Source organism: Aethalodelphis obliquidens, unplaced genomic scaffold, assembly GCF_003676395.1.
Source record: "Aethalodelphis obliquidens isolate GAN/ISIS:26980383/991018 unplaced genomic scaffold, ASM367639v1 scaffold13, whole genome shotgun sequence".
Lineage (NCBI taxonomy): Eukaryota > Metazoa > Chordata > Mammalia > Artiodactyla > Delphinidae > Aethalodelphis > Aethalodelphis obliquidens.
Genome location: NW_020837957.1, coordinates 11,264,673 through 11,288,531, shown reverse-complemented (window position 1 = coordinate 11,288,531; position 23,859 = coordinate 11,264,673). Strand labels below are relative to the sequence as shown.

Here is a 23,859-nt window from a genome sequence, read left to right as displayed (position 1 = left end):
AATAGTATTCATTCTCAGGGTTCTTGTGAAAATTAAATGAGATAAACATGGAAAGCAATAAAAAAGAATGTGTTTTGATGATATCTGCTCAACAAAGAGTTAGCTAGAAGTTTATCCAGTAATGTAATTCTGTGGTCACTCTGCATATTTTCCATGATCACTAATTTGCAAAAAAAAAAAAAGCCTACAGATACACATCATCTTTGGTTCTAATACAAAACTTTTGTACCTTGTAAACTGCCAAATGCAAGGCTGTAAATCCATTTCTTGTCAGTCGAGATGGGCGGAGACCTTTTAACATAAGGGTTCTAATATGTGACTTGTTGCCTTAGAGAAAAAATGAAAAAAGTTAAATTGTGGGGATAGACTAAGTGACTTAAAAATCTCTCTTTAACTTAATGATAAATATCACACTGATGTATGAAAATGTCAGACTGCTGTTCTGGAGGCCATTTGTAAAGTTTTCTGTTAATTGACAGCCTTAGTAGTGAACATTTCTACATTTATAAAACTTTGTATCAGTGCTGTATATTTTAATGCATTTGTGTTACATTTTTTATTTGGTGCTCTCCTCATCATGTTTTAAACCATAAAAACATGAAAAAATTCACCCTAGTAAACTATTTGTGAAAAAGCTTAGATAGAAATCTAGCTGTGCAGGATTCATCAGAACATCATTAGCAATGGAGATTATTTAGATCAGAGAAATCTGGAGAAAATGCCTAAGGTTGGGAAGGCGTGTTTAAATTTGGGAAGAAGATCTGTTAAGTAGGGTCTGTTTGGGAGGAGTGGTTAAGGGATATGTTTAGTATCAATACTATATATTAGTGTTCTTTTAAAAACTGAGTTCAAAGGACACTAGTTTGGATTAACAAAAAACTATTCATTCACTAATTCAGTAAGTTTACTGAGTACCTACTATAAGCCAGGCACCATCCTAGGTGCTTGGGATATATTAATGAACCAAACATAACAAGATATGAGCGGAATTAAACTCTTACTCTTCACTTTGATCAGTCTTCACTTCGGGATTTTATCTTTGGCATTTATTACCTTCCACATATCTTACTACAGACTGTGAAGCAACTGCTTGATGATATTTTGGGAAATGCTTTAAGTGCTTCTGAATTTAACCTTATCCATGACTGCCATGCCCGATACTGAAACATACTTTTTTTTTCCCCCAAGCAAATTTGATTCAAGGTAGGAGCGCAATAAAACTTAAATTCAGAGCTAAATCAATTGTAATATCTGCCTGGTAGTTAGTTACTTCTTCAGCTAAAGGTTATCAGGGTTCTAGGGGCAAAGCAAAAGAGGAAATCGGGTATGAATAGAATTCTCTTGCAGACTATTAATCAGTTCAAATCACTGACCATATAAACATATAGCCAGCTTATAAAGTATTGAGTTCCAAGCACTCACCTCCACAAATGCAACATAAATGAAGTAGAGATAGACCATTTTCTGTGCGGTAATTTAAATTGACTTTACTGAAGGCATCATCAGAACTGAAAAAAATATTTTACAGATGATTACAAATTTCAGCTTTTAGTTTATCATTTTTCATTTGAAAAATTATAATAGGGAATCCTGTTACTACAAATTCAGAAATATATCTTTTCTAGGATTCTTTTGTACCTAGAGAAAAGAATTTTGAGTATACCTCTAGATGAATAATAACTAAAATCATGAGAAAATAATATTAAAAGTTTGAGAGACCAAGTTTAAATTAAAGACTATCATACAAGTTCTATGTTCTACATATAATTTGAACTTTTCAGGACACCTTAATGAATTAAAATTTGTGTATAAGTAGAAAACACAGGTATTTGAAAATAAACCCATTTCTCTCACAATCAAAACCTTATATAATATTTAGGGAGAAATTCAAGAAATTCTCTCCAAAAAGAAAAAAAAAAAAGGTATCATTTGATAAGAGACTGGAGAAAGGAATACAGTCCCAATGTATTACAAATTCTGCCTGAAGCAAAGTTTCCTTATACTCTGACTGGGTCAGATTTCACAGATAAAGAAGGTCTAAACTCTGATAAGGTACTATGATACAGTCCCAGGTGGGAAGAGAAGTAGTGTTAGTGATTCAATTAATGAAATCCTTGCCTTTGAACAAAGACCATTGCACCAGGAGGGCCCTAGAGAACCATAGGTAGCCTTTGAAAAAAATGTAAAGCTAAAATTCTCGACCTCTTGAGGTCACTGGTACTGCCAGGACATTTTTCAGTAGAAATGAGATCATATCTTTGGCCTCCCAGGTTAATTTCAAGCTGCCTCCTACCTATTTAAATCTCCAGCAGCTTTAGTGAGATAGCAAAGTCTTTGGTGAATGAGCCTTCCATATCATTTGTAAAGTACTTACACTTGAAAGGTACTATAAATTCAGAACATTATCATCAAGGCACCTAGTTAAGAACTTCAAAAGCTACTGAAATTTTAAAACAGAAAAAGAAAAGGTTCTATTCTCCAGGCTGCTGCTAAAAAGAGAAGCCTCTAATTCCAGGGATTTTGAAGGATTTCAGTGAAATGCTTTAATTAGAAATGGCAAGTCCAGTGGTTTGTTTTCATAGACATGGAAATATTGCAGAACTTTCTCACCCTCTTCACTTTCTTGCTTTCCATATTCAACTTCCCAGTAGCAAAGTCCACAGACATAGTTACTCACGTTGAGAAATATACCTCAACTTGCTTTGGAATGTCACACGTTGAAGTACAATGAACACCAAGTCATTTTTACAAATGTTGCTAATATAATATAGCAAGGAGCCCAGGATTTCATGAAAAATAGTTAAGAATTTAACTCACTTCTATCTGCACCTTCCCCAGCTGAATGAACAATGCAAACAAACAAAAAAATCTGATGAAAATACCACTATTTAAAATGTCTACCAAAGGAGCCTAATTGTAAATGGTATAGCTATTTCATGGTATGAACAGAAACTTTACAAAATAATATGGTTCTTGGAAATATGTGGCCTTTGCCTGAGCCAGACATCTGAATTCTCAAAGCCAGGTGTATTATAGATGTCTTGGAGAAATTCAACTAATAGGTACTACTAAATAAAGTACACTCAGCAGCCCAACTTGGAAATGCATTCATAGTTCTCCGTGGTTATGATTTCAAATAGTACAGGTTTTCTGAAGAGCTGAACTCTGCTTTTAAAGCTAGGTAGACTGGATTTCTCTCTTAAAGTTTATAGGAAATTAGTGTCCATAAATAAAAAGGAAAATAAAACTGTAGCTAGCAGTTGAAGATGTTGATTGACAGTGATTCAGAAGCTCTGAGCTGCTTTGGCTTTCCTTCCTTGGTCCTTCCATTATCTAGCAAATGAAATACACCATAAGAACACAAGACAGAAAACAAAGTATTGGAGTGGGGCAGGAGAGGAAAGCCTTCTGTTAAATGTAAAGAACGATACAACCTTCAGCCTAAGAGAAAAAGGGAGAAGGAAGTATTGACACTTTCTTTTGAGCTAACTATAACAAACTGAATGGCAAATACTGAAAGAAGATAAAGCTTGAGAGCGCCTCTGTAGCAATAAACCCTTGAGAAAAATTAGTTTTTCAATGTGTATCTCTAATATTATACAGCAATACATACCATGTTTTGATGTTTTAAAAGTGGAAAAAATCATTTCAGCAGTGTAGGTACTTAAATCTTGGGCCTTGTATTCACACCAGGACTGAAATCGTATCCTGTTCCTGTCTTTAAGTAGTGCTTTTTTTTTTCTCTTTTTCTCCAATTTGGGCAAGTTATTTAACCTCCTCAAGTCTCACTTTCTTCAGTTATAAAATTATTAAAATGATTCACATGACATTGTGTTGTGAAGAAAAATGGAATTAAGTGCTTACTATAGTACTTGGTACATGATATGTTATCATTACTATTTTTAGCAAGTTTACTGTGAATGTACAACTCTCCTTTTGTAGTCTAAGTCTTGAGAGAACTTTAGCACAATTTTCAAACCAAGTTTGAACTTCTTTGACCTCTCACATTTCACAACCTGTAAAATTTCCCTATTTTGACCAAGTTGACTGTTGTGACATCTAATACCTATCAGTGATTCAGAGCAACTACTAGAATCACAGTTTTGTAATACAAGTCCAGCAGCATCATTACTATGGGGAAGGCATTTTCAACACTGGAGATATTAAAAGAACAACAAAATCCAAAGGAAAAAATGGTTGTGCTGAAAATCATTTTATGGCGAAGGTAGACTCGATTGCTTTCTTTTTCCAAGTTCTAACTTTGATGGTATATTCAATCAGTCTGGCACGACACCTACTGAACACCCAACTGTGTGCTCCACCTCTGTTCTTAATGCTCATTTCAGGTTGTTTTCAACAGTCTACTTGATAGGAACTGTTCACTAATTCCTGGATCATTTAAGTGCATCACTCTTGGGAACACGCACAATAGAGAGAATCCTGCAGTTGACCTTAGCATTAGTCCTGATCTCTAATGCTCCAAGCAGCTTTGCAAAGAAAGTAAACACTGAATAAACAGAAAAAATAAGGTGATAAAGTCTATTGCTTTATTTAAAAAAAAAAACACTAAATGAATGTATATTGTTTACATAAATAAGACTGAAAGTATGAATTATATTAGAGACTTTTTATTCAACAATCATTCTTTAACTTACTGAATCTTACGCTAGATTTGACCATTCATAAGTAAATCAGTATACAGTCCTAAATAGCTCCTTGTCAAAACTGAGCTGTAGTCTCTTACTTTTATTTTCCTCTTGAATTCTATTTTCCCTGAACTCATGCAACTTCTATTAATGCCAACAAAATGAATAAACAGAGAATAGACTCCCACAGTGTTTGTCAGTTAAGCACAATTTTAATAGTAACATTTTTATCTTAACTTTAATAACTGGAATGTAATTTTTTTTTAATGAGAGTTACTTTGGGGCTATACTTGAATCCTAATTCTCACTTCCTGTTAACTTCTAGTCAAATGTTCCTGTCAAATGTTTGATACATGCAATTAAAATATTCGAGATTTTAAAGCAATCATTCCTAGGGGAGATATTTTCCCTTCTTTTGCCTCTTCTAAAGGAACTGTATGTGTCAAATTGACTGCCAGTTGAGCATCACTTATGTATTCTAATATCCTAAGCTCAATTTATTTTTTAATTTTCCCTTACATTTTTTATCACCTGCCATGCCATACTGTAACTTAACATATCCTAATGAGTTCACAGTGCTTGCTGGTGCATGAATGAAGTTCCTAATTAAAATGAAGTCACTATATGAATATATTTCTAATAGTAAATTCTGTCCTTCATCATTAAAAATGGTAGTTTTGGGCACAAAGGTTACTTTCTTTCTTGTAGCATAATGAACTCTTTTCTTAGCCTTTACCTTTTATCCAGAAAAGTATGCAGTTTTGTGATCCAATTAAACTTCTCATGACCTCATCCTTTCAAGAGGATATCTGACATGTTCACAAATGGAAACTTATTAAAATGTAACATTTGAACACTTGGCCAAAGCCAAAATATTCAGATAGGTAGAAAAATTTCTTAAATTAATTCATTGGCTGAAATGTAGGTAAAGGCCAAGAAAGTAGAAAGAAGGTAAAAATTTGTTATGGATCATCTAGTTTCCAAAATTGATAATTTAGGTTTCAAATGGCTGGTTGTAACTTCTTGTGCAGTTCTTGATGGCTGCTGCTGATTTTCCCCCAAACAATAAAAACAGAAGAATCATCAATAAGATCTGTTCCCAAGATATATCCCCAAGAAACATCCAGAAACATATTTGTCCAATGTCTTCCAGATCAAATCTGCAAACTGACAATATGAAGCATATTCATTCTTTCATTCATACAATAAACAATTATTGAGCTACAGTGGCAGGGTAAGAATAATTAAGGATGATAAAACTGGTACAATAATAATTATTATCTCATAGGGTTATTGTGAGGTTTAAATGGGTTAGATCTTTTAAGACTTTTATAAATACTAGCTGCTATAATAACTTTTATTTCTAAAGCATTGATATTATTTTAACTTTTTTATTGTTTTGCTTTGCATTTGAGAAGGGGGATAGGAAAGTGAAAGGGAAGATGGAGGCAGTATGGAATAGGAGGGAAGAATAGCGGGAGGATAAAAGGGGGAGAGATAGTGAGAGCGAGTGATGTACTAAACTAGAGAGAAAGAGACAGAGACAGGGACAGAAACAGTGTTTGATATCAGGCTGCTTCAAGGTTTTTTACAAGATATTCCTGTAAAACTATTACTTAGCTAGTTTTACCTAGACAAGCAAGAAAAGAAATAGAGAGGTAGACAGTCTTGGGTCAATGTGAAGTCTCTGCTTTTTGGTTTGAGGTCTTTTCGTTGTTGTTTTCTGTTTCATTGCTAATTAACACAATGCACTTATCAAACATACCAAATAATCCTTTCACTCAATTTTATTTTTTTTAAGATGGAATTTACTTCCTCAATACTCTACTTAGCACCTTGATAGAGAATTTTACTCTCCTTTGGTAAGGTCAGTCTGTGATGTTTCTGGAGCTATTCATTTTATAATAGCTAATTTTCATAATTGGTTATAGTTCTGAAAAAGTAGGTTTTTGGAAGATATTTCATTTGGATCATAAGTATGGTGGACTGCAGCTGGGCCCAGAGGAACTTTTCAGGGAGAAAATAAGCAGGAAAGTACATCTCAGAAAACTTCCTTCGTTTTTTTTCTTTTTCAGTTCTTCTAAATAGTGCAAGTGCTTTCCCATGGAACAGAGCATCCTCTTGACTACTTTTATTTATTAAACCTAATCAATTTCAAAGTGAGATATTAGCATTATTGACCAAGGTATATCTACTCAATGCCAAAATGAGATTAAAAATGAGAAAAAATAGGGTTTTTCTGATTATGTTGAAAAGTCATAGCACTGAAAAATTATAACTTCTTTGGAATCTCTTCATAGACATATTACAGATTAAGCAGATTAAAAGTAGGCTTGACAATGAAATCAGAAAAACATAGTTCTAAAATTTCTAAAGATTTAAAAACATTGAAACAAAATAATTTAATTGGAAGCCTTTTAAAAGTTGCATGTGGAGACCCATCATGTAAGTGGTTTTCAAAGTTCATGTAAGGGCCCGTGTATCACCAAGGTGTGGGAGTGGGAGTGTAAAATATATTCTTCCACTCCCACATGCAGGGACAGTTCTAGTACACAGGACATAGCAAACTTGTAGAGTGGCACGGGGTAGGTGAAAAGTTTTCAAAGATAATTCTTATCCATAGTTCTTTCCCCTTCCTAGTTTGAGAACTAAGATCATGAAGATCATACATTTTGAAGTGAAGTACAGATGGGTGGAATCCCTGCACAACTGTACAAGTTGTGTAACCTGGCTCAAGCCAGTTTACTTTGATTAGTCTTATTTTCTTCAGGTATAAAATGGCAAGCTCAATACCTACTCCAGAAGGATGTGAACATAAACAATGACGATTAGTTTTTAACTAACATTTTTGAGTGTTTACCATGTGCCAGTCACCGAGCTCAAAGCACCTTACATATATACATTTACGATTACATGAGCTAATGCATATTAAAATACCTAGAAGCATGCCTGGCATATGGTAGGTGCTAAGTTGTTAATTTGTTTTTCTTTCAAGTGCTATACAAATAGCTATTACAAATACATACAAATATAAATAAAGCTAAGTAGACAAAGAAGCTGCCTTTAGTGAACATGTATACTAGTGGTTAGACGGACCTGTAAAATGAATAAAGACAGCACCAGGTAGTAAGTGCTATTATATTGATAAATGTAAAGATCAGAGAGAGCAAAGAGGAGGAAATAACCACACAATATACTCCAGTGTACCACTTCTGTCTTTCCTTCTTCTGCCTTCTCTATTTCCTCATTTGTTCCAGTCTCTCCTCTATTATCTCAACAAATGTTCAAAATTATGAATGAATTCAACTTTATCGTGGAAGATGAAGGAACATTCAATTTCCATTAGCAAGCTCTTTTTTCAAAGCTGCTATAAATTGGCATAAGCAAGATAATGGTTTAGTTCTGTTTGTCTTTTTTAAGTTTAGAACTTATATAGCTCTGTACTATATTGTGGGTGAAAGCTATTCCAGGAGGTTGTGTATTTGAGGTGACATAAGTTTTGCTTTATGATGCAGAAAATCTCTTTTAATGAGTGGAATTAGTATCTACCATGAATGCTATAAAGAAACTTGTCAATAAGTGAAAACAACCAAAAAAGCTGCAAAAAGAAAAACCACAGGCAAATCTATGTTTACACTAGTGATCTATGACTCTAGTATTAAATACTCCTTTTTAGGCACCTTATAGTTTTCCTTCTATCTATATGTTTAGAGGAAGCCTGATGTCAAGCAGCATTACACAGTTGTCCATCACAAAAGTATTTCTTACATCACATAAATCATGAATAAAGATGAGAAAGAAAGATTCTAAGATTTAACACCTAAAATGTCCTAGATACTCGATTAAATGTGATCTCATACAATATAATGTTTAAACTTCCCAACTACTCTGAAAATTTTGGTGTGTAAGCCAATGAGTAAGACAATTTATATTCTCAATATTCCATTCTTTTCTTTCCTTGTCATCCATCATATTATTCTAGAGAAAAGAAAATCCTGAGAACTCTGCCCTAGGCAGGATCGACTTTCTTTCCCTATGATGCTATCTGCCTTGATGGAAGCAGACAAAGCAGAGTGCTCTGGTTCTGGTTGTTTGTTTGTTTGCTCCCTTGACTCTCTGCAGACCATACTAGTTGCCTGCTTTCTGTTTTCATATTCCTCATCCCTTCACCCACATCACCACAGACAGAGTTCTCAGTGCAACTTAGGTATCTTTCTAGAAGTGTAGTTTTCAAACTTTAGCTGAAGTATCATTTTTAGCATGCAAAAGTATTACCTGGGGAGCTTGTTAAAAATTCAGGTCTCTGGAAATCATCCCCAGAGATTCTAATTCATTTGATATGGGGTAGAATCATGGATTCTCAAATTTTTGCAAGAACTGCTGGCTATTTTACTGCGGGAGGTCCTTAGCCCTTGGAGAAACATGATTCTAGGCTGTGGGTAATCCTCTCCTCAGCCTCATTATTATCACTTCTGGCTAATGGGACATTTCTGTAGGTTCTTTAATGGCTTCAGCACCAGGCTACCAGTCTTCCTCTCCTCAAAATGCCCTACCATTATTCTCAGGGAATTTGACATCCATTTTGATGAGCCTTCTAATACTCTAGTCTGAAAATTCTTCAAATACCTCTTGATTACAATCTTTAAAAGTTATACTTCAGATTTTGGCACCATTTTGAATTGTTCTAACATTTTACATTTTTATTTTTGAAAACATCCTCTTGATATAAAAACACTTTATCCTAATTTTCTCACTTCTTAACTTTGAATAAACTATTTGTTACTCTCACTTGGTAATAAAGTCTTCAGTCTTTCAGACTGCCCTTATTTACCCAATCAATCATGATAATAGAAACCTCCAGTTATTCAATGCTTACTGTGCGTTAGTCTCTGTACTCAGCATTTGACATCATTTTTCAAATGTCCTGTAAGGTCGTTATTATTAACCTCATTTTACAGATGAAAATAAGCCTCAAGGAGATTAAGTAATATACCCAAAGATACATTTCTTGTAAATAAAAGAAACTGGATTTAAAACTATGGTTGCAAAATCCTTACGCTGACTGACACAGCTTTCTGACTCAGCTTAGGTAAAATGGTCAAGACATTAAGTTTTCTTGCTACCAGTAGACTTTCCATGGTACTCATCCATTCTTGCCTATATATCTTTCCTCAACTATGCCTTTTATCTGGAATGCTTTACAAAACCAATGAATAAATCAAGACAACAAACCTTCTTTTTTTGTATTTGAAAGCCATCTTGTTTTTTCTTCTACTTAGCACTTGTCATAGGCTGTCTTCTGTGAGTTATTTATATATGCCTTTCCCTTCAACCAGATTGTGAAACTCTGGGAGCAAGAATCAGCGTGTAGTAGGAAGCTGGGGAGACCTTGCTACAAATCCCAGTTCCAGTGCTTACTGACCATATGACTTTGACAAATCCAACGTCTCTGCTCCTTACTTTATTATCCACCAGAAGTAATATTATCTATCACACAGGGTCATGGTGTAGATTAAATAATGGTTTATATTTGATGTGTCTGGAATAACACCTTGAATATAGCTGGTACAATAAATCCAGCTACCGTAGGACCTGCAGAAACAGCTGCTTGTTGATGTGGTAAGAGAAAAAAGTACATTTCAAGCTTAATCCTTAAAAGGATATGTCTGTTTAAATTAGTCTTGACATATTTGCATAATAGTTCCCAAATTTAAAAAATAACAACAAATAAATGAGATTTTAACTTTATAAAGTTGAGGAAAATCTCCAATTTGATCACATTTCATTCAGCATATTTATCTGTCAATAAGAGCTAGAGGGTTTATGATTAAGTTCTACATTTATAGCTCTTTTCCAACAAAATTAATATGTGTATATAAATCTATTATACCAAAGTGCCAGTCACATCTCTACAGGGCTTTCAAATATTTTCCCATAAGTGAGCATATGATAATACTTGCAAAAGTCATCCCAGTGTATCTCATCATGAGTGTCAAAGCTGAGTTAATCATTTTGGGCTAAATAACATGGAAAATTAACTACTTCCCAAACCATAAATTGAATACTTATGAAGGCCTTATTAACCCACTGACAAATTTTATATAAACTATATTATACATGGGTAATTTTATTTGCCAGTTATGTGAGCTTTGTATGTTTACAGTATCTGAAATTTCTTTTGAAAAGTATGTCATTTGGTCATTGCTTTACACTTATTTTCCGAGTAAAATGGTTAGAATCCTTTGTCATTAGTGGGTTACATGAATAACACAGCTGTAAGTGAACATGGCTAATTGGCTTTTGTGGAACTTTTCCTCAGTCAGGCAGCTAACTTAAATTGACTCTCCAAAATACATTGTTTCTCAATGCCAAGATTCAATTTCTCCAAAAGGTTGCTTGTGTATATAAGGGCTCTGCCCTTCTTTTCTGAACATTTTGTGTCTTACAAGGTTGTGACAATATGCCAGATTATTTTTATCTTGTTATCATGGAACAAAACCCACTGAAAGCCTGAAGCCAATATTACACATTGGTATATGATTGTTCAGGGGAAGAATGATACACAGTTTCATTAACAGACAGCGTTTCAATGTCAAGAGACCAAAGGGTTTGTTAAAATTGGAGTTCTCTAGTAGTCCAAAAAGAAAAATGTGGCCAATATTCTACCACCATTTGGGAAGAGAAGTCTTACTGTTTGTTGCTGGCATGGCTCACAAGAATGATCTAATTCTAGAGAAGATTATTCAGATCAGCAACAGTTTGTATTCAAAGGCTAGCCTTTAGGTTCCTTTCTCTTTAAACTTTAGTGATGGGAACAGGCAAGGCATATTTTAAGGAGATAAGATATTTGCATTTTAGGGGCTATATGAATGGGCAGGAAGAGATAACCTTATATTCTAAGGTTAACATAGGAGGTTATATGGGTTGTGTTTTTAAACACAGATACAGCTAAAAACTAGATCAACAATGAAAACACTTATACAGAGAAATAATAACTGACAACTTTACCCAAATATATGCCTTAGTTCTGTAAGTTCTTTTTCTTTGATCTGCAGGTCATCTTCTAATCTTTCTATTACAATAACGTAAGATTCACTGACTTTCTTCTTCCATTCATCTAGTAAGGAAAAACAAAAGGGATTGACTCATAGCTCTTTTGCAAAATGTAGACACAGATCATAACATACAAGTGATTAAAACTCTGTTTTTTACTCTGAATTATACAATACTTAATTTAAATTACTGATTGTGAGTTTAAAATGCAGATGTTTATATTTAAAATGCAATCATATTGAATCGTAGTAATTAAGAACCCATTTGATATTGGATAATATATTTACATAGAAGAATATATTTGACTTATTTCATTTGATTTTATTGCATTATAATTATAGCAATCTCTAGTTGCCAGACAAGAATTTTTAGGTTTTAAATACTAGATACTTAAGATGTAATCCTAAAATCCCTATATTCAACAGTATTCCAAAAATTTTTCTGTAACATTATACCTAGGAACTAGTAGAAACAGAAAATTATAAGAAATTTTCTGTTTTTCTCTAAAGATCTTTCAGAGAAAAATAATTTGAGTTCAGATAATCTTCTTAACACTTTCATATAATATGTTATCTTATACTCTTGTAAAAATTAGCAGATATTCCAGTGAAATGTTAACTATATATAACAACTATTGAACTATATTGTATTTAAAGATATAAGAATAATTACCAGTACAAGTTTGGGTTGGTCTGGATTTATAATTTCCCATTTGTTAGAAGATTCTTCTTTTCCCAAGTGCAGTTCCTCAGGTTACAAGATTCCAAGTTCAAGTGAAGTGGCAGTCCAGTTGAAAAATACTTTGATAGTCTGGCTAAAAATAAGCTGACCGCCAAATGGAATGTCATACAACAGTGACAAAGAACAAAATAGTTTGTGCTTTCAAGGGTGAAATCATAAAGGGAATTAATCAGTCTGTTTAAAAGAGCTGTATCAAAGATAAATAGTAAATGCTTCCATAAGATTATTTGCCTTCATCAATTGGCTATCTACCCATATATACCTTGATGGGCATTTCTTTAATCTAGAAAATGATTCAGTTACATCTGAGGTTCACAAAGAGCCATTAAAACTACCTAGATCTTCTTTCAGGATCATTTTCTCCTGAGACAAAGTAATGACAATTGGAAAAGAGTGACTGGTGATAGAACTTGTCTCTATAGTATATATATAATGGAAACCCACATCTTATGGCATGCTACTAATAGAAATGAATATAAATTTGGCCTAGAGTAGAGCTGTAAAATTATTTTTGTAGGAAGAAATTCTCAACATAGACCATGATTAATTTACACCACTTGTTGATTATATTGACCATAAGAGTCATAGTTAAGAATATGACAGAGTTCTACAAATAGCAATTCATAAAATAACAAGAATAATATCACAAATAATAAGATGGAATGCTTACAGTGTGCCAGACACTAGTCTAAATGCTTTACATACATTTTGTCATTTATACCTCATACAATCCTGCAAGGTATACATTATTCTCATGTTATAGATGAGAAAAATCCATATTTGCTAGCAGGTGGAGGAATCTGGAATCAATTCTGAGTCTATATGATTCTAAAGTCCAAGTTAGATATTATTATTGATGTCTCCCATAATTCCTCTTTAATTCACCTTCCATTTACTTCATGAGGGCATTTCTCTTTGTACATGCATATTTCTATTGATATAAATGAACTCAGGGTAAGATGGAGAATAAATGGAAAACCCAGAAAGAAAAGTTATCTAATTTTTAACTATATATTTCTTTTGGATAATGTAATTATACCTAGAATATATACATTTCAATCTTGAAATTCATCTCCAGAGGCTATAGTTTCAATGTAATAGGTATGAATTTTATATTTATTATAGTTGAATGTTCAAACAACTGTTTCCTTTTGAAGCAAATGCTTAGACAAATTTATTATTCCTCACTACTTTTTCTCAGCAAAGGTAATTTAAGTTCCAGATGGAGGGTCTTCATACTGATCAGATACAGTTGGAGAAGCAGGTATCTGGGGTTATGGACATCTCTGTCCTCCCCTGGATATAACTTTCCTTATCCCCCCTCCTCAGTATATGCTGCCATGGCCGTTGATGTCTGTTACACTGTGGTGGCCTTTGGTTACTTGATCCATGCACTCTGCATTTTCCTTGTTTGAAGGCCAGACATCTTCAGTTACACCAGCTTTCTCTCAGCACTTGTGTGACCCCCATCCCTTCAGGTCAGAAAGTCTTCGCTTTCCCCAGACATGCTGCCCTCAGGCCCATTAGCCTATGCACCTGACTTCCTAAAATGCTTGGTACTGGAGACCAAGCATTCAGTACAGTCCTAAAGACCAAACTGGATAGTCTTCTTTAAGAGGCTTGCAATCTCCCAGGGCTACACCTTGGGAAGTAATGCACAAGTGTCCTTCTCTCAGATTTCCATGGCTTTCATACCTTGAATCCAGAGGGACAGGGATGGGAGCCAGGGCTCTTGACCTTCTTCAGGACATCTAAATCTGTCTATTTTTCCCGATTTTCTTTCTTATTTCTCTCTCCACTACTTCCAATCTTATACCTGTGTGTGTGTGTGTGTGTGTGTGTGTGTTTGTGTGTGTGTGTTTGTGTGTTTGTGTGTGTGTGTGTGTGTTGCCTCTACCGATGAAAGAAAAGCTAGTTCTTATATCATCTTACGTTGTCTTTCCAATTTCCTCTTTGGTACATAAGTTTAATGCACTGATTTTTAGAACTTTTCCTTTTAATTTTTGAAAATATTTTTATTCTCTCAGAAAGGCTGGCTCTTACAAATGAAAGCTTAGACTTTCAAAGCTACAATTTTTGCTGAGTTTGGAAATCCAATCAGCAACTCAATTGAATTTTTCTACACCCTGAGGCAATAAATTTTGCTAAAGAATGGTGAAAATGATAATCTCAATACCTAACATATTAAATGTTATTGAATTTCCTACTTCCAAAGGAACACTATCTATTAGCCCTTTTATGACTGTGAGTCTAGGTCATGGATTGAGGGCAATGGAGGTGCCTTCAGGGCTGTGAAGAAAAGGCTGGAATAAGTAAATGATCCAGGATAACAATTCTGCTTTTCTTTCCTAAAGAATCCTGGAGGGCATCCACATGGAAGCAGAAAATATTTTCTCCGCTTCTCTGTAAAAAATTCTGTAAAAATTCTTTTTACCTTGAGTTGATAACATGCTCTAAATTGAACTCTACTCTACCAGTTGTGAGATTTCCAGAAGTGCAGAATGTCATATATTATCAAAAACACAACCTAGGGGCTTCCCTGGTGGCGCAGTGGTTAAGAATCCGCCTGCCAATGCAGGGGACACGGGTTCGAGTCCTGGTCCGGGAAGATCCCACATGACGCGGGGCAAGTAGGCCCATGCACCACAACGGGAGAGGCCACCACAGTGAGAAGCCCGTGCACCGCAACGAGGAGTGGCCCCCGCTCGCTGCAACTGGAGAAAGCCCATGCACAGCAACTAAGACCCAACACAGACAAAGGTAATAAATAAATTAATTAATTAAAAAAAAAAAAAAACACAACCTAATTACAAAAATGGTCACCTTCTCAAACTTTAGTGAGAGTAGACACTATCTGAGGAGCTTTGTAAAAAAAATAGAAACTGGGGCTCCATACCCAGAAATTCTGATTCAGTACATCAGGAGTAGGGCCTAGAATATGAATTTTAACAGGCACCCCTAGTGATTCTAACGTAGATGCTACTTGTAGCTTACTTCCAGGAGCACTATTTTAAAATGGCTTAAAGTGAGATGCATACTCACTGGAAGGTTTTTGAGCCTTTGAATTCCACGTAAGAGAAAAGAGGAGAGAAAACTGAAATAAAGAGAAAAATAAGATTGCTTCACATTCTCAATGGGTTCTATCCTATGGTAATCAGTGAGGCAATAGATGATTTGGCTGTGCATATATAGTGTCATATTGTAAAGCTGAATCACAAAAGTGGAAGCAACCAAGATGCCTTTTCACAGGTGAATAGATAAATGAATGTGCATGTACATTCATACAGTGGAAGTTTATTCAGCAATAAAAGAAAGGAGGTACCAAGCCGAGAAAAATCATGGAAAAACCTTAAACGAATATTGCTAATTGAAAGAGCCAGTCAGATAAGGCTGTATACTATATGGTTCTAACTATACGATATTTTGGGAAAGGCAAAACTTTGGAGACAGTAAAAAGATGAATGGTTGCCAGGGGAGCAGGGAGAACGGGAGGGAGCAATACGTGGAGCACAGGAAATCTTCAGGGTCATGAAATTCTCCTGTATGATATTCTAAGGGTGGATATATGCCATTATACACTTGGAAGAAACCACAGAACTGTAAAACACTAATGTAACCTATGGACTTTAGCTAATAATAATGTATTAATATTGGCTCATCAATGGTAACAAATGTACCAAACCAACTTAAGATGTTAATAATAGGGGAAACTGTGGAGGGCCAGGAGGGGGGAAGGGAAGGAATATGGAAACTGTGCTTTCTGCTCCGTTTTTCTGTAAATCTAAAACTGTTTTACCAAAAAGGTTTATTAATTTTTTTTAATTAAGGAAAATATAAAACAATAAATAAATAAGACCAAAAAACAGTAATTCTTTAACAAGACCATTTGAGTTTTTCCAGGAATGTTTGTTTATAACTTATAAGGAAAAGCCTTCTCTAAGGAATACATAACTAATAGCATTTCTTTTTCTTTTACACTTGCTTGTGTTTTTTGTTTTTTTTTTTTTCAGTCAGAATGTCAGGGTAGATTTAGTAAATACCTTATTTCTTCAGCTATTCCTTTTTGACAAACCTTCCTGTTCTACTGAATTGCCTAAATCTAATGTTAATGCCTTTATCTTTTCAACTGATTTATCAGAACACTTCAGCATATACATAGATATGTTCTAATACTCCTTCAATAAGCCTATTTACATTCTTTTTGAATTCCTTTATTTTCGGTTATATGATTTATTTATCCCAATCTACACTTGTGCATCTGCTATTTATATTTTATACTAGTCTCTTCATAAATATTTAAAAGGATGCTTTTAAGATGAAAAATACAAATTTGACCTTGACACTTCTCCTACCTTTATGATTCTAACAGAGAAATTATAAAGAACATGTATCCCAAGAAATCAAACTGATACACTTAAAACAATTTTTAGCACATTTAGGATGGTGAATTCATTTACACCTAAAAGCTAGATCATTCTTCCATTGTATATGAGTTCTTGTTAAGATGTGCCCAAGCTTTAGGAAAGTTTAAATTTTTGATGTGTTGCATCTGGTTGACAAGCAATTAAAAGAATCATTGCTTTAAACACAGTAAACCAGAATTACTAATTGGTATATATTTAGGTTTTTTCCTTCTTTTAATAAACATTAAATTACTCATATTGAAACAAAGTTATCTAAAAGAAAAATTGAGCACTAAGATGTCTATACCTATTCAAGTAAAATCATTCTTTAATTTCTCTCTAAACAATATATTTCTGCATTAGACAAGCATAATTTGTAAGATTCTTATTTGTCAAACAAATTTCCTCTCTTTTCCACTGGAATATCTAAATTTATGGTATGTTGGATGGAACTGTAAATCACCATTATGAATCTGAACATTGTTGAGGTAATATTCAGATTAATCCTCAAAAATGAATAGGACTTGTTATATAATATTGAAAGTAACTATTATATAATAATGAAAGTAAATGTGAAAAAATCAATAGCATAGTAATTTAAACAGGTGTTCTCAATATCTCTAACTGTAAGAGTATATTAAAGAAAGAAAAAATATTACTCTTTTTGTTTCTAATATACTATGACTGAAAATGAAAAGATTTTAATCTTTCTTGTGCCTTCCTTTGTTGCTGGGTGAACATGAAGTAAAGTTTATAAAGAATCTAAATTAAACAGTAATATCTCTGTCATTGGCTAAAACTTTCTTTCCCCAATTGATAGTACTTCTTTCAATTGTCAGCTTAGCTCTTTATTCATTGATTGATTCATTATTCATTCAATAAGCATGCACTGTACCAAGCACTCCAAAGAGCTCACAGGGCCAGGGATAGACATGTAAATAGGCAATTGTAATAAAGCATCTGTATTATGATAGAGACATACATGACTCGTAATGAGAAGATACGTTTAATAAAACCTACCTTTCAATTGGAAAATATTTCTCTGAGGCATTGAAACCATCAGAACAATCTAAACTTCATGACTCAGGCCACTTCCATTCCTTCTTCATCCTTCTTTCCCCCCTCCTAAGAGTCAGCTGGCCTGCTAAGGAAATAACATTGTGTTGTAATTATAGTTCAATTAATAACTAATTATTGTCTTTGGGCAAATACCTTATTTCCATGTCTTGAGGTTTGTCATTTAAAAACAAAGGAAAAAAAGGTGGAGAAGGGAAAAAAATTAGTTCTACTTAAGTTTTTTTTTTTACTTATCAATTAGCCAGTTGTGGCTGTTCCTCAAAGTGAAAACTAATTTGATGTTGGTAAGACAAATTACTTAAAGTTTCAAAAATGGATCTATATAACATGTGGTTGTTAGAGAGCTTGCTGAGTGATTCTATATGAACAGTTCTTTGTTTAGTCCCTCCAAGCAGAAACAATCTCAGTAAGTAGTCTGTCTAAGCACAGTTATCATTATTTTTGTTATATCTCCTCCTATGTCTTCTTAGTGGGAGAATAGTGATTAATGGTTATCATGCCATACACTTTCATGCCCCCCTTCTTCCCATTTGATACCATGTCAGTGTCAGAAATGGCATCAGCCTTTGGCATGTACTCAAAAGTTCTTGATTTCCCTTCAGTTTACATTGTCCAGTTCAGTATACCACCAATCAGAACTGACAATGACTGAATTGTAAAATGTATTCTATCCATGTTATACTATAATTGTGGAACTGAGCTGGTTCCCTTCACAGCTGAAATTTTATAACATATAATCTTGAATGTCCTAAATATAAATTAAAAGGGGTGCTATGGTTAAATTAGTGTAAAGTTGTTGGGGGTAAAAAAAGTCAATTTTTACCCACATCTTCATTAATAGATCAATACTTTTGGTTGGGTGAAAGTATTTGGTTGGGACAGTTTATAGGTCCACCCAATATCTGATTTCTTCTTGCAGGGGCTATTGTCTCTGAAGCCAGTTGTTAGGGGACTTGTTATAGCAAGTAATGTTTCAGAATATCTTTAATACCAGGCAGACTTTTGATAATAAACCCAAGTGCTTCCAATTTTATATAGTCAATATATGCCCTAATATATTTACATCTAATTTTATTGGCATCCAAATAATATATCCTTCCCATTCAGAATTCAAGTTTAATAATCTAAGTACATATAAAAAATTATGTTTTCAATTAGAATTTGTGAACAAGTTACACATGTTTTCTTCACAATTTTACCCCCTTCTTTAACATGGATTATCAAGAGTAGGCTATAATTGTCGTGAACTTCAAGACTATTTGTTTTAATGTAAAGCCTTATTTAGAAGTTAACACTACATTTGAAGTGTGTATTGTACTTTCCCAGTTTGGTAACCTGGAGAGTGATTGCCTTTACTATTCCTGCCCGTGTCTCCCATGAAAAGTAGTATTCCTACTTTAGGACTCAGTTTAGGTGTCAGCACCTTGGAGGGGTGTTTACAACTTCATAAACTATTTATGCCACCTTCTTCTTGCTGTATCTAGATTCTGCTTTGTCTCTGGAACCCATATTGTGGCACTTGAGCTTCATACTAATGTGGGAAAGGAAGATGTGAATTAGTAGATTTATCTCAGTCTAAAAACTTTTAAAAATTGTCAACCACACTAGTGAAGCTTTCTGTGAATTACAGAGTGGTAGAAACTGTTAGAAGCACCTCCATCCTGCCCGAGGATCCCCACTCTTACCATAATACAAACGTTACTTTTTAAGATCACAATCTCCCCTGAGATCTAGAGCAAATAATGCAACCTGGGTGTCTCACATGGCTAGGTATGTTAAGCCATGGTGGAATATACTAGACTTAAATTCCAAGTCTTAATTCTAATTGTTTAAGTTGGTCTACTATGTGATAACATTTCCTAATTGTTGCCCAGAGTTTTCCGAGTTGAGGTCTAGGTCTGATTACACAAACAGTTAACCTAAAATTGTCCCCATATTTTCCTTCTTCATATATGCAGCCATGGAAAAAATGATGGAGCCTTTGGTGAAGGGCTATGAAGGATTTGGAACTTGTGAGGATTTGGAACAGTGAGAGATGAATGTTTGTCAACAATTGGGGTTTAACAAATTAACTCCATGGTCATCTTTCTCAAACTTTCACTTCTCATAATGCTGAAAGGCATCCATTTCATTTAGCTACATCATGGTTAACTTATTAACTAATCACAATAGTTATCTATGGATCCTCTAAACACCACATTTCCTCTCTTTGAACTATTCCAAAATTCTCATGTTTTCTATTGAATCTGGACATGTACTAATTCACAAAATCATCTTAAGATGATCTATCAGGGCAGCATCCTTTGATGTTATTAAGGATGGTTATTATATCTCTTCCTTTTTTATGGTCAAACATTTATATTTGGCAAGTATGCACTACAATTATATATGTGAGTGCATATAGATTATATATCATAAATATGTATACATTATATACATATACAGTGTGTATATGTGTGTATATATATATATAAATATATATATATATTTATACTTTTTACAAGAGTAACAATAAAACAAACTGACATTGTAATGTCCTACTCTGAGTTAAGCCTATATGAGGGCAACACTTACTTCTATTAAAGCATCCGTTACGGAAGACAGAATTAATGCATTCATCTCTTCTGTTAGGCTGTGAGCAACTTAAGAGCAGAAATTATGTCTTACTCATTTTTGCATTCCCAACAGCCTAGCACAGTGCCTGATTGATATAGATATAAATTTAATTGTTTTGCATTGAATTGAATTGAACTAAATTGAATCAAACTGAATTAGATTGAACCAATTGAAGTGAGTAGAATCAATCCCTTCAGTAAGGGAAATTCTACTGAATATTTCCCTTCTCAGTTCTGGAACAGAGGTAAAGTGAATACAGATGAAGCCATCATCAAATCTGTAGACAAAATACTGCAGCATTTTGAAATTCCATGCAAAGATAAATATATATATATATATATTTTTTTTTCGGTACGCGGGCCTCTTACTATTGTGGCTTCTCCCGTTGCGGAGCACAGGCTCCGGATGCGCAGGCTCAGCGGCCATGGCTCACGGGCCCAGCCGCTCCGCGGCATGTGGGATCCTCCCGGACCGGGGCACGAACCCGTGTCCCCTGCATCGGCAGGCGGACTCTCAACCACTGCGCCACCAGGGAAGCCTTAAAGAAGGGTTTTTGAACATAGCATTACTTAAATAGGTCTTACTTCTTGTGGAGTTTTTAAAATCTTGGAACAGAAATAACTAAGCTTGAGCATATGATAAATTGAGAGCTTGGACACAATTCAAATCATTATATCATTAGAGAGTTCAGAGAAATTATTAAGATGATGTTCATTAAAATCCCTATTATTGCTCTATACAGTAAAACAAACTAAACAAAACTGATGGGATCAAAGTAATTTAAACTTAATTTTGATTTTTTTGAGACTAAACAATTGATGAGATTAAGTTGGGCAAAGTCATAAATATCAAATAACAGTACATAAAGTGGTAGCAATGGTGGAAAAATAGGAACAGGAACACTAATAAGAGTTTCAAAAGGAAAAAAAAGTCAAACCAGGAAAGCTTAGAAGAATAAGAAAACTTTTATTCTCAGAGGAGAAAAGCACCTGGGGAGTAGCATAAGCCAGTGTCTATCAGTGAGAGGACTATGCAAACTGTATATGAATTCCTGGTACATTACGGCAAGAAACATTGAGGAAACTGAGTGGTGTAAAGACAGACATCATTTCATAGAGAGGATAATAAAAATTTTGCTTGTTGTAAGTCTCTTGAGATTACATTTGATATGTAGTGTTCAATGCTGGACACCTACCTCATTATCATGAAAGAAAGAACAATCAAAGAAAGAAAACTTTTCTTGGAAATACAGAAATGGGTTATGAAATATATTTGTTCTGGCTAAAGACAGTAATTGTACATATTCTCTAAATGCTCCTTTAACAATTCCATTAAATTTTCCTAGATATCATAATTGAATGGGCTGCACATTTTTACCCACTTAGAAGGTATTTTGTTTTAAATTTAAATTTGCAAAAGGCTTTCTAGTAAGTTCTATCAAACCATTCCAAACTTACATTGCCCAGTGGCCTTTGATGTTCATATATCTTAATTTATGGCTTAATGCAGATCACAGGGAGCTAATGGTAACCTAGGAACCAATCTAAAACACTGTCCAATTTCTATACTTTGCTCTACATTGAGCTTTCTGCTTAAGTAGAAGATTTTATTCTATTTTGACTCACTGGAAAACTTTGAAGATGGTTTCATTGCTTTTGCTAATATCTGATTATGGGCTATAAAAATATGTATTTATGTAAGTATTTTGGTTATTACTGATGTTATTTTTCCACTGTGTAGCTTTCTACTATGTATCTTACTACAGAAACACATTCTTTTTGCTCTTTAAATCAGATTGATATAATAACATCATATGTGGTATCATTTATATATTAATAAAAGTCACCTGCACACTGAATTTTTAGTTCAGCACAGATGATGATAAAATCTTACAAAGACAAAAGGTAGCTCTTCATGCCTAAACAAAAACATTCCCCAGAAATATGTGTTTAAAGAGAATATAAAATACAGGATTAAATACTAAAGTGTTGCATTCAATCAGCTTTTTTTTTTTCAGGTTCAAAGTAAATAAGCCTCTGTGAAATACTATATTATATTAACCTGCTTGTGAACTTTCTTTTTCCCAGCTTTTTCTTGGTTCAGTTCTACACAGTTCAGCATGTACTACTTATGGTTAAGAAAACTTATCACATGAATCACCACTTTCCCTTAATTTATAGTTTTACTAGGAAGTGATCTGTGGAGATACACTGGATTTTTTTTTTTTTTACTTCCCTATTTCTTACTGTTCAACAGAGTCTAGTGTCAACTTTGTCACTTGGTAGTCAAATACTAGAACGATTACCCTCACCCATCACACACACTACTACTAGTACTACTATTACTGCTACTACTACCACCACTGCTACAACTACATCACTTCCTCCCTTCTTCTCTGAAAAAGATTATCAATCTTATTTTTGGTCAGCATTTTAATTTCTAATAAGGTACCTAGACGTTTTTATAAAAGACCCGAAGTTAACCTAAAGTGTAGACATTTCCCCAAGCCACTCATTCTCACACATTACACTTCAGACTGGACCTCTTTTAGACCCTCCTATGACCAGGCACTCTCTCCTCCCAATCTTCACAAACACTTTTCTCACTGCTAATATACATTCCCTTGCTCATTCTCCCTCCTCCTACCCGCCACAAAAACAATAAAAGAAATATAAACAGGCCAACCATATTCTCCGTCACTTCCCCCAAGAGGCCTTTCCTGATCATGTAGTTTTGTTAGTCCCTTATCCTGGAAGCTCCCATAACATCCTGTAGTTTGCTTCTTGTAGCTCTAATCACAAGTGACTGCAATGGCTTTTTCTTCCCCTGTCTTATCATTTGCTAGACTGGAAAACCCTGAGAGCAAGGAAAAATAGCCCTAGTGTGTAGCAAAGGCCCTGACACATAGTTAACATTCAATATACATTTGATAATTTGAAGTTAGAGAGGGCATAGCAGTGGTCTATATTATTTATCTGTTTGAAACTATCATCTTATTTTTGAAGGAACTATGTAGATTCATTTCCTGCTTCAAAACACATACATTTAACATGCCTTTGTCTGCTTAAGCATTCCCTGACTTCCTCTGTAAAACAGTTAGTTTATCATCTCTGTAACAGGCATTATGCTAGGTGCTGGGCTGTCTACCTCATTATATGGTTTCTTTAATACAGACTAAAAGGGTTGAGGCTCTAGATGTTTACCTTAACCCATTTTTTCCTTCTTAACCCTTCCTAAATTTAGCATTTCCATGATCATTACAGTCCATGACCATGACATCCATTACAAAAGTTTCCATCTACTGGTGCCATCCCCTCCACTAA

At 34.3% G+C, this 23,859-nt stretch overlaps 1 protein-coding gene across 1 annotated transcript in view; it reads right to left on the bottom strand.

Moving 5' to 3' along the window:
- TNNI3K (TNNI3 interacting kinase) overlaps nucleotides 1–20,948 on the bottom strand; it is a 290,251-nt gene extending 269,303 nt beyond the window's left edge. Inside the window, exons 1-6 of the mRNA XM_027114085.1 lie at nucleotides 20,905–20,948; nucleotides 17,864–17,987; nucleotides 12,372–12,524; nucleotides 11,655–11,763; nucleotides 1,423–1,508; nucleotides 230–327 (exon numbers count right to left, since the gene is read on the bottom strand). Of these exons, the coding sequence (XP_026969886.1) occupies nucleotides 230–327; nucleotides 1,423–1,508; nucleotides 11,655–11,763; nucleotides 12,372–12,411 (333 nt within the window). The 5' untranslated portion in view covers nucleotides 12,412–12,524; nucleotides 17,864–17,987; nucleotides 20,905–20,948. The remainder of the gene's footprint in view (nucleotides 1–229; nucleotides 328–1,422; nucleotides 1,509–11,654; nucleotides 11,764–12,371; nucleotides 12,525–17,863; nucleotides 17,988–20,904) is intronic.
- Nucleotides 20,949–23,859: the final 2,911 nt, after the last annotated feature.